Consider the following 11,619-nt stretch of genomic DNA (forward strand, 5'->3'; position numbering starts at 1 on the left):
TCAGGGAATCTTTAATACATACCCTACGAAATCCTGAGGAGTATCAAGCATACTTCGCCGAAGTCAACATAAAAGAAGCCTTATATGCATCTCATACATCTTCAGTGTCCTTCACAAATGAGGACCTATTACTTGGGACTACTGCACACAACAGACCATTATATGTGACAGGATTTTGTGATGGAGTAAAGATCAACCGGTTTTTGATTTGATCCAAGGTCTTCTTTGAATTGAATGACCCTCAACACTCTTCGAGCGTTGGCTCTTGAAGTATGCCACTTATCTTCAGAGAAGATCATTATCCAGGGCTTCAATCAACACAGCCAAAAGGCATTGGGATCGATCACTCTTCCCCTCAAATTTGGAAAAATATCATCTAACGTGAAATTCCATGTAATTGATACTGATGCTTCCTATAAAGCCCTCTTAGGAAGGCCATGGATTCATGAAAACCAGTTGGTTCCTTCAACACTGCATCAATGCGCAAAGTATTTGGTAGATGGGGAAGAGTTCAGAATTGATGGAGAGATCCAACCCTTTGGCATCCATGAAATACACTATGAGGATGCGAGGTATTATCTTAACGCATCCAAGTTAACCAAAGGGGGCAAATTGCCGTGCCCAGAAGAAGTGTCTTTGATCAAGACAGCCAAAACTACTCTTGTGCTCCAGAAAAGAGAATCAGCGCCACCTCACTTTGGTAGTGACACTGAGTCATCAGAAGATGAGAGCGATGCAGATATACACCAAAGTAAGGGTCAAATTGAAAGATCTACTGAAGAAAATGCATTATACATTACGAGGATTCCTGATGGTCTACACAAATCCCTGCATAACTTGAATGTAAAAACAGTTGAGCATCTAAAGACATTTTATGTGCCAGCTCGACATGAAAAGGAAAGAAGTATTTTCTTTTATAAGGACAAAAGTAAAAAGATCTTGAATGATGATATCATAAATATTAAAGAAATAGAAGATGATGAAGCTCAACCCATAAACTTCCCAAGCCATTACCCCAACAAGCTCAAGACAATAGTTGAGAGGTTTGGGAGCAAAATCAAGTGGTCAAGCAAGTCGCGTCAGGGCTTTCGTAGATTGTGGCATCCTACACAGATAGACAAGAAAAGGATAGGTTATTCTGAGTTTTCCAAGCACTCATGTTACATGCTAACATTGCAGGAGGAGGAAGAAGAAATAAAGATGAAGAATGCACCACTCGAACTAGAAGACGAGGGGAAAGCAACAATTTATGAGTTGGTTGAAATTGACTTGGGAAGCGATGGGGACCCGAGGCCGACTTTCCTAAGTGCACAACTATCAGAAGAAGAAAAAACATCATTCAAGGCTCTCTTAAAGGAGCATATTGACTGCTTTGCTTGGAACTATAATGAAATGCCAGGATTGGATGATGAGGTGGCTGTTCACAGACTGACCATTGATCCTAATGCTACTCCAGTCAAACAGGCACCAAGAAAGATGAAGTTTGACCTAGAAGAAAAGGTGATAGAAGTGACCAAGAAGCTGATTGAAGCAAATTTTATCAGAGAAGAAACATACCCTGATTGGATAGCTAGCATAGTCCCTGTGAAAAAGAAGAATGGGTAAATACGGATATGTGTAGACTTCAGGGACCTGAATAAAGCCTGTCCCAAGGATGATTTTCCCCTCCCAGTTATGGAGCTCATGATTGACAACACCTCAGGGTACGAGATGTTCTCCTTTATGGATGGATATTCTGGATACAATCAAATTAAAATGCATCCAAAGGATTAAAAGAATACTGCTTTTCGAACACCCATGGGAATCTATTGCTATAGGGTAATGCCGTTCGGACTGAAGAATGCAGGAGTGACATATCAAAAGGCTATGACCAGAATATTTGATGATTTAATTCACAAAGTTGTCGAATGCTATGTAGACGATCTTGTGGTTAAAACAAATTCCAAAGACAAGCATCTTGATGACTTGAGGACAGTCTTTACACGGATTAGACAATACAAGTTGAAAATGAATCCCATGAAGTGTGCTTTTGGAGTCCTCTCTGGAAAATTCCTAGGCTTCATCGTAAGGCACAGGGGAATAGAGATAGATCCCTCCAAGATAAAGGCCATCCTGGAAATGCCACCTCCTCGGACATTGAAGCAGCAGCGCTCCTTCCAAGGTCGTTTAGCATATATCAGGAGATTTATCTCCAACCTCTTTGGAAGATGCAAGCCCTTATCTAAATTGGTCAAGAAAAATGCTCCTTTCAAATGGGATGATGTATGTCAGAGAGCTTTCGATGACATTAAATAGTACTTGTTGAATCCACCAGTGCTGGCAGCCCCAATTCATGGAAAGCCTCTGATCTTATATACGGCTGCATTGGAAGGATCTTTGGGGGATATGTTAGCTCAGAATAATGAAGAAGGCAAAGAAAATGCTTTATATTATCTTAGCAGGATGTTGGTAGGAGCTGAGAGTAAATATACGCCAATTGAAAAGCATTGCCTAGCTTTGGTGTTTGTAGTCAAGAAGTTGAGACACTACATGCTAGCGCATAAAGTAATACTCATATAAAAAATAGACCCACTTAAATACCTTATGACGAGGCCGTTGCTTACAGGAAGATTAGCAAAATGGGCATTGATTCTGATGGAATTTGATATAACGTATACTCCACAGAAGGCAATTAAAGGGCAGGCTCTGGCAGACTTTCTAGCAGCACATCCTCTCCTTGATGATTCACCGCTTAATCTTGAACTCCCTGATGAAGAGACATTAATGGTGGAAGAAGCAAGGTGCCAACTATACTTTGATGGAGCGTCATCTATAAAACTGGCACTCATGTCCCAAATGCCACAAATCAAAGCTGGAATAGGACTCTTATTCGTTACAACGGAAGGGGGAATCCTCAGATATGCTCTCTCCCTCACGGAACCATGTACAAACAATGAGACAGAATATGAAGCCCTCATAGCTGGTTTGGAACTGGTAATCAAAATGGGAATCCAAGACATACACATATTTGGAGACTCACAACTCATTATCAAGCAAGTCGAAGGGGACTACAAGATATACAAACCTGAACTTCTTAAATATTATAAGAAGGTCAAAAATCTGATAAAGAAAATCCCCCAAGTGCAATTGAGGAGGGTTTCAAGATCAGAAAATGGAGAAGCTGATTCTTTGGCGAAAGTAGCAAAGGAACTGGCGAATCCAAATTATGAAGAAATCCATATAACCATAAAAAATAGAGACCCATTAGTACGATCCCCGACAAAGTCGAAGAGGAAAGTGCTGGGGGCAATGCGGAAGTCTTCACTCTCGAAATGCCAAAGGAAGATTGGAGACAACCGTTCATGGAATATTTGAAATATGATAAACTCCCTGAGGATAAATCAAAAGGTCTTCAGATAAAGCGAAGAGCCCTAAGATTTACCCTCATAAATGATATATTATACCGCAGGTCCTATGATCAACTGTTCCTGCGGTGCCTCTCATATGAAGAAGCCCAAGAAGTTATGCATGATGTGTATTCTGGGATATGTGGTGCGCACCAATCCGGACCCAAGATGCGACTCAAGATCAAACGCTTGGGGTATTACTGGCCAACCATGGTCGGTGATTGCATTAATTATGCTAGAAAATGTCATCTATGTCAGATACATGGAGACTTTATTCATCAACATCCAAATCCTTTACACCCTACAGCCTCTTCATGGCCCTTTGAGATATGGGGAACGGATGTAATCGGTCCTATTAAACCACCATCATCTTTGGGACATCGATTCATATTGGCTGCAATAGATTATTTCTCCAGATGGGCAGAAGCAATCCCACTTAGAGAAGTCAAGACTGAGAATATCCTCAAATTCTTTAGGGAAAACATCTTATATAGATTTGGGACTCTAAGAAGAATTATTTCAGACAACGGCCCCGCTTTCAGAAGCTTCAAAGTCGGGAGATTTGCGCAGCATCATAAAATAGATTGGAGATATACCTCCATCTATAACGCTAGAGCAAATGGATTGGCGTAAGCATTCAATAAAAACCCTCTCAAAGTCATTGAAGAAAGCGTTGTCTAAAAAAACAAGAGATTGGCATGAAAGACTCCCGAAGATGCTATGGGCATATCGCACTACCTATAGGACTCCGACACAGTGCACACCATATTCTTTGGTGTTTGGGCCGAAGTCGTCTTACCTCTCGAAATCCGGATACCCTCCCACGAGAATGGCATTGCAAAAATGAAATTTCTAATGAAGATAATGTTCGGCTCCGCTTGGATGAGTTGGACTCTCTTGATGAAAAAAGATTAGGGGTGCAACAAAATCTCGAAGTCTACAAAGCACAAATGTCTCAAGCATACAACAAAATGGCTCGTTTTTGGACTTTTACTAAAGGAGAGATGGTCCTTGTCCTCAGAAGACCCATCATCACCAACAAAAAGGCCGGGGCAAATTCAAAGCAAATTGGGAAGGCCCTTATGTTGTGGAGATCGTCTACGAAGGAGGTGCATATCAACTTATTGATGCCAATGGAGAAAGACCGATGCCACCCATCAACGGCCGTTTCTTAAAGAAATATTATGTCTAATGTAAAAATGTTTGCCTATGACAGAACGTCTGGTCCCTCACAAGGGTTGACTAGTCATGTACAATTAAATGTGCTTCTCGAGGCAAAACATTTATTTTCATGCGTTTATGTACTAAAATCATTTTTGTAATAAAAATTAGTTCAATGAAATAAGGAGACATGTGTTTGTCTATGAAGGAACGTCCGGCTCCATGTAGACCGGTCATGCATAGTTAAGTGTGCTTCCTGAGGCAAATACATCAGTCCCTGTGATTTTCCCAAAAAAAATAAAAAAATAATAAAAATAATAATAATAATAATAATAAAATAAAATAAAAACTTATGTATGTTGAAGTGTTGAAATTGGAAGTTTCCTTGATAGTGTTGTTCCGATCAAGGTCTTCATCGGGTAACTAAATTATCTTTGATTGCCTTAAAATTTCTTTCAAATTATGAATACATGTTTAGTCTTCAATCTGAACGGTTGAAATTTGATTTGAAGATTACATGATTTATTGAAGAGAGTAGGACTGTGGGCCATGATGCAGGACACCGCTTCTCTATGTTCAATGTTGATCAATGTGTTAATCGGACAATGCCAAAAATTCGGATTGGTCTGAAATTTTTTATGAAAACTCCAGCCTTGATAATTCTCAATGTGAACGGTTGTGATTGAGCCTCAAGTCCATCAATTATCAAAATAAAATCACAAATCAAGCATGAAATTCATTAATGATTGTCATTACACTATATTCAAATTCTAGCTTAAGATCAGATCATCAAAATAGTTTCAATCCTCTTGAAATTTTTTCTATATGATCAAGGCGTTTTGATCTTCAATATTAACGGTCACGATTGAATTCTAAGTTCATATGTCCATTATAAAAAATTTGGACATTTAGAAGCAGAATTTGCCCAAATTCCTACCCATCTACCTCATCATCAAGTCAAGTATCACCATATCAAATCATATTCAATTTTGGTGAAAATTTTTACAGTCATTTATAAGGTCCTTATCTCTAAAAGAAACGGTGGAGATTAGAATTTGAGCTCATTCGATCATCATAAAAAAAATTGGGTTCAATAACCATGTCTGTCTATTTCCCAGTTCGCCCATGGTGCTATCGAGTGGATGAATGGCTTATAAAATTATCAAAAATTTGGCTAAAAATGTTTACAAATACAAGGCCCTCATTCAAAAGAAAAAGAGAGAGAAAGATGGAGAAGGTTCTATGCCAAGCTCGAGATATCCGTTACTAAGGAAAGGACTATAACAACATTGAATTTATTTCGTTTATCGGATTAAGCTAACAATGATATAAAATAGCTGATTTCTATAAAAAAAATAAAAAAAAAAACATAGGATTCGTACTTCTCTCACACAATCTCACTAAAATTCTTTGTGAGAAAAGTACGAAGGGGGCATTTGTTTATGTAAAAAAATTACATGTCCTGATTCAAATCGAATAAAAATTTAAAAAAAATTACACACAGTCAAATCATAATCGAATTGGGACAACATATTGTTAAAAGAAATAAATCTCATTATATTTGGATATATTCAAGATAAGTCCAGAAGACATTTTTGTGATAATTTAAAATATTTAAATCACAAGATCAGGCGAGAGAGCACAGATCTCGAGGCGATCTAAATATTTAAATCACAAGATAAGCCGAGAGCACAGATCTCGAGGTGATCTAAAATATTTAAATCACAAGATCAGCCGAGAGCACAGATCTCGAGGCGATCAAAATATTTAAATCACAAGATCATCCGAGAGCACAGATCTCGAGGCGATCTAAAATATTTAAATCATAAGATCAGCCGAGAGCACAGATCTCGAGGTGATCTAAAATATTTAAATCGCAAGATTATCCAAGAGCACAGATCTCGAGACGATCTAAAACATTTAAATCGCAAAATTACCCTTGAGAACGTATCTCAAGGCAAAATACCAAATTACAAAATTGCCTTTGAGAACATATCTCAAGGCATAAATGCAAAAATACAAAAAAAATATCCTTGAGGACATATCTCGAGGTAAAATGAAAATTACAATAAAAAAAATTGCCCTAGAGAACATACCTCGAGGCATAAATGCAAGAAAATTACAAAATTGCCCTTGATATCTCGAGGCAAAAAAATGAAATTTACAAAATTGCCCTTGAGAACATATCTCGAGGCATAAATGCAAAATTTACAAAATCGCCCTTGAGAACATATCTCAAGGCAAAATGCAAATTACAAAATTGCCTTCAAGAATACATATCTCGAGGCAATCTAAAATCTTAAGATAATAACGATGAACGGATCTCGAGGCAATTTGAGAAGTGCAAATCTTGAGGCACCTAAGCACATATCCCGAGGCAAATTATTATTATTATTATTTATATAAAATAAATAAATAAATAAAAAAATAAAAAATAAAATAAAATAATAAAATAAAAAAATAAAACGAAAAAATAATAATAATAAAATATATATAAATTTAAAAAAAATTGGTCACTTCGTTGTGATTACAGAGAGGGTTGGTTGAAAAGATAAAATTTTTGATAAGATTTTTTTTTTAACTAAAAAATAATAATAAATATTAATTAATTACAATTTTAAAATTTTGAATTTTTGATTTGGTTTTATCTTCATGCTGACTTGGTTAGGATTTGACGTAGGAGAGGATAAGATATAAGGTTTTCTTTAAAAGTGGGGAGGGATCGGCGAAGTGAGAGGGTCTTTTTTTAGAGAGATTTTTTTAAAAAAAGAAGAAAAACAAATTTTTCGGAGGAAAAAAAGGAAGACGAAGGAGGAAAAGAAATGTGCAAATCTCTCTCTCACAATTCGCATGTATAAAAATCGTCTGCGCTTATCAAAGAGATCGCGAGACATGGTTGAATAGTCGAAATAATGTCGCCAACCCATGTCCGATACCCACTCGCTTCTCCGCTCGCCGCTCGATGATCGCCGCCGCCACCACTCGTCGGCGCCGCCGCTGCTCGTTCACCGTCGCGGCATGCTTGATTGGCTGAGATAATGCCGCCAAGCATGCCGCCGCCGCCAATCGTGTCTAAAGCTTCCTGTCGCCATTGTTGCTATCGCTGCCACTACCTCTGAGCGATACAGAGAAGAAGGTGAAGATTATGGTGGTAGTGAAGCACGTCATCAATTATGCCGTGAAGGTCCGAGTGAAAATCCGATACTGAGATTGCGGTGGAAGAGGCTCTACGGACCTGTAAAGCCGGTGTTGCGTCCGAAGTCGTCGCTGTCTCCATTGGACCTGCCCAATGTAATGATATTCTTCGCATGACTGTCACCATGGGTGCTAACTGCGTATTCATGTCTTCTCTGGTTCGCTCGGCCCGGTTCTTCCACATCCACCACCTCAAAGCAAATGGACACCCCTTAAGTTCCTTATGTGACCAGATTCCTATAGCTAGTAATGAAGACTTCTGCGGGATGTGCAGCCCGGATTGATGGATGCTCTTGTTCAGGCTTTTAAAGATGGTGATAATAGTAAGCTGAGTACTTTATCTGGTCTCAAAACTGTTGATAATGAGGAATAGCAAGAGGAAGAAAGAAGAGGAATCTATACATGAATCCAAAGCTCTACCAACCATGGCCGAATCACTTCAATCCTATTATTAACGCTGGCATTAACGTCGGGAGTACTAACAAAGTGTTACGAACCGTGGATATACTATCGAGAGGAGCAAGAGGAACCCGGTGCTTTATATGGAAAGCTAGAAGCGCGAGTTCGTCGATCTCATTACTAAGGAGTTCGAGAAGGTCTTCTCCACGTCCCAGCCTCCTCGAGGTCACCTTCTACGTGATCTCAGATATCTTTACGATGTCCACCTGAACCCTGTTATTTCGCAAGCCTACAAGTCGCCTATAACAAAGGATACTATTCTTGGTGCCAAAAAAAGCCACTGTACTACAAGCAGTCCATTTGCACTTCAAATATGGTGTCATTATCCAAAGACTACATTGCACCCCCACCAGGAGTGCCTCACAAGAAGAAGCAAGAGAACGCGACCTAGGCTCATTTATATCCATGTTTTTGGTAGCTTGATGTGCCTCACCGCCCTGGAGTCCAACAAGAAGAAGGAGATGAGGTCAAGGAAGCGAAAGAGTAACCCAAACTGTCAAAGAAGAGCAACCACCAAAATCCCAAAAAGAGGAAGAGCAGAACTAGAAGGTATCTGAAGATGAGGAGGCGCAAATTAATCTAATTCAACCTCAAAGTTGTAAAGAAGGAACCTATGTTACTATTCATGATGAATAAAGGGTAAAAAAAATATAGTAATGATATACATGGCCCATGCATGCATGAGTCACGTGATTCTGCATAAATTTTTAAGAGAATGGGTCAACCATGAGGAAGAGATAAGCATGAAAAAAAAAGGGATAAGTGTGAGTAATAAGAGAGAGAGGGTGTAAAAAAAAATCTATCGAAATAATATAAAAAAATTGTGAGAAGAATGCACGCCTGAAATTTGGGTACATGTTCGCATAGGCAAAGGGAGAAATGCAAAAGTGCATTCTAGAATGTTATAGCTCTGCCAATTAAAAACAAACTAAGTACAGAAGACAGGGTCAAGCTTTAAGAGGATCAAAATATATAAATCAAGACACTCAACATGACGGTCAACACCCAAGAACAACTATTGACAAGGATGCATATTTATGTGTTAAAAAAATAAATAAATAATAATAATAATAATAAAATAATGAAAAGGATGCATATATTCACGTGGGCCCAACCATGGAGAGATATACATGGAATGATTATATGTATGCATGCAAACAAAAAAAATTAAATAAAAATAATAATAATAATAATAATAAATGAAAATGAGAAATGATACCGCGTATTTGTTGAAGTAGCATGGAAACAAATAGAAAAAATGGGAAATGATGCAATATAGTGTGATATATAAAAAATAAATGAAATGAGAAACATTAAATATTTTTGAGAAACATGTCATGCATACATATGGCCATTCAAGCGTGTAGACATGCATAATAATATATATATATATATATAAAATCATGCATGTTCATGACTTAAAGAGGTGGCCACCATTAAAAATAAATATATATAAAAAGCATGCATAGTATACTTGCATGAAATTTTTTTTTTAAAAAATAATAATAAAAATAAGAGAAAATAAAAGAATGAAAAAGCATACCCACGTGCATGAGATAAAAAAATTAAGAAATAAAAAATATATAAAAAAAAAGAAGAAGAGGAGAAAGAGTATGCAATAAAAAAAAATATATATATATGGGTTCCACCACACAAGAGATACACTTAGACCTCTCTTCATAAATAATGAAATACATGCATACACATAAATAAAAAAAAACCATAGCTCACCATAGGAGAGACAATATGAGTATGGATATATATCAAGTGTGGTATTTGAACAATATTTCTTTCGATCCAAAAGCAGCACTATGGGTTAGTCAATGATTAAAATTCATGTCCCAAAGACAATGACGAATTTCAAAGTGATAACAAGATGCATATTGCATACAACAGCTAGCCAAATATGCAACGCAGTAATAAGGCACATGCGGCGATGACTTATTTCAAAATGGCATTTAGAAAGCGTCGATAAGGCAAATGCAACATGTGACAAGGCACAGGCAGCGGCAATGATAAAAAAATATATATACACATATAAGTGATGTAATAAATATGTTTATATAATAAAATAACAAAATTTATAATTCGCAAATTCTCTTGTCTCTTTACTTGTACTTTTGCCCTTAATCGGAGGTTCCTGAGATACTAATCAGGGGTAATTAATAATAGAGGCTTGTCTCTATTAGGAATAAAAGAACCCACACAAAACAAATATGATATTTGTGCTTCGATGTATCATCTGGTGTCTTTTTCATGATGCCAGAAGCGTATTTTTGATACCACAATACCATGTTGAATCTACAACCCTCTAGTACAGTTATGCATGTAATTAGATATGTTGTGTGCAACCATAAGTATATACATATAGATATTCATACTTTTGACTTGCAGCCTTTGGGTAAAAGTATATATACATATACTTCATTACTTGAATGTTTTCCAGCACTTCTTGATAGCCCTATGATATGTGTAAAACTTTGTATAGTATATATATATATATATATATATATATGTTCAGATGTTCTATTATTATTATTAGTTACTATTGTATAAGTATACGCTGTCATTGCAAACTTGTTCTTTTTAAGTAAGCTAGGCCAGTATACTAGTTGTTTATAGCTTGACCCACTTCAATTCTTTAGTATTATGGTTAGTTTCGGTTTGAAAATTTGGGTTAAAGGTGAATTTTATTTTATTATAGGATATCTTCAACAGGGTGACCTTAGCTTCAGGACTTGAGTAATAGAGTAAGGAAATTTCACGGTAAGTAATCCACTGAGAACTCCATATATTTTCGGAGTATTATGAGAAATTCTGAAATTTATGCATGGTTAAATGTGCTATTTCTGGCTATGTGTCTAAACAAGATTTATTGAGAAAAATAATTATTTATTTTATTTTGCTATTAATTATACTTGTAGTATTTTATTTTATTTGTATAATTATTTGTTATTATGAAATTATTAATTGTGTATTTATGTATTGGAATGTGTATTTTCCTTTTTTTATTACTGTTGTGTTGCTTTGATTAAATTATTTTCATTTAGTTATTATTTATTTATATGATTGTTTTATTTTATTTGGAGAGTGATTGATATTTATTAATGATTTAGTGATTTAATTATTTAAATTTATAATTAATTTCTTTTTATCTATTTATTTTGCCTAAAGTGGAATCTTGAGATTTTGTATTTCTGAGTGTATGAGATCGGAAAATATTTGAGAACTTTCTGAACTTGTACTTTGTAAGTATTTTGTGTATGAAAGTTTAGTCTCCATTTGTACTATACCTAATCCTATCAGTGGGGGTTAAACACTGACTTTCTCGACAATAATTTCTGAAAAAAATGAAACTATAGTTTCACATCACTCCATCAGTAAAATAATAACGACCATCTGATATTTTGGCTTTGGT

At 36.3% G+C, this 11,619-nt stretch overlaps 1 protein-coding gene across 1 annotated transcript; it reads left to right on the forward strand.

Annotated features, from left to right (window-relative positions):
- The first annotated feature begins 234 nt into the window (after positions 1-234).
- LOC120250065 lies at positions 235-8,115 on the forward strand. The gene is made up of 4 exons (XM_039258828.1): positions 235-751; positions 1,400-1,500; positions 2,665-2,766; positions 8,017-8,115. The coding sequence occupies exons 1-4, from the start codon at positions 235-237 to the stop codon at positions 8,113-8,115; spliced, it is 819 nt and encodes a 272-aa protein (XP_039114762.1).
- Positions 8,116-11,619: the final 3,504 nt, after the last annotated feature.

The sequence above is a fragment of the Dioscorea cayenensis genome, chromosome 3, assembly GCF_009730915.1.
Source record: "Dioscorea cayenensis subsp. rotundata cultivar TDr96_F1 chromosome 3, TDr96_F1_v2_PseudoChromosome.rev07_lg8_w22 25.fasta, whole genome shotgun sequence".
Taxonomy (NCBI): Eukaryota; Viridiplantae; Streptophyta; class Magnoliopsida; order Dioscoreales; family Dioscoreaceae; genus Dioscorea; species Dioscorea cayenensis.

Coding starts and splice junctions, on each gene's coding strand:
- LOC120250065 (XM_039258828.1), top strand. CDS start 235: ATGACCCTCAACACTCTTCGAGCGTTGGCTCTTGAAGTATGCCACTTA. Junction 752..1,399: donor CGATGCAGATATACACCAAA/GTAAGGGTCAAA, acceptor ATGAAATGCCAG/GATTGGATGATGAGGTGGCT. Junction 1,501..2,664: donor AGTTTGACCTAGAAGAAAAG/GTGATAGAAGTG, acceptor TATACTCCACAG/AAGGCAATTAAAGGGCAGGC.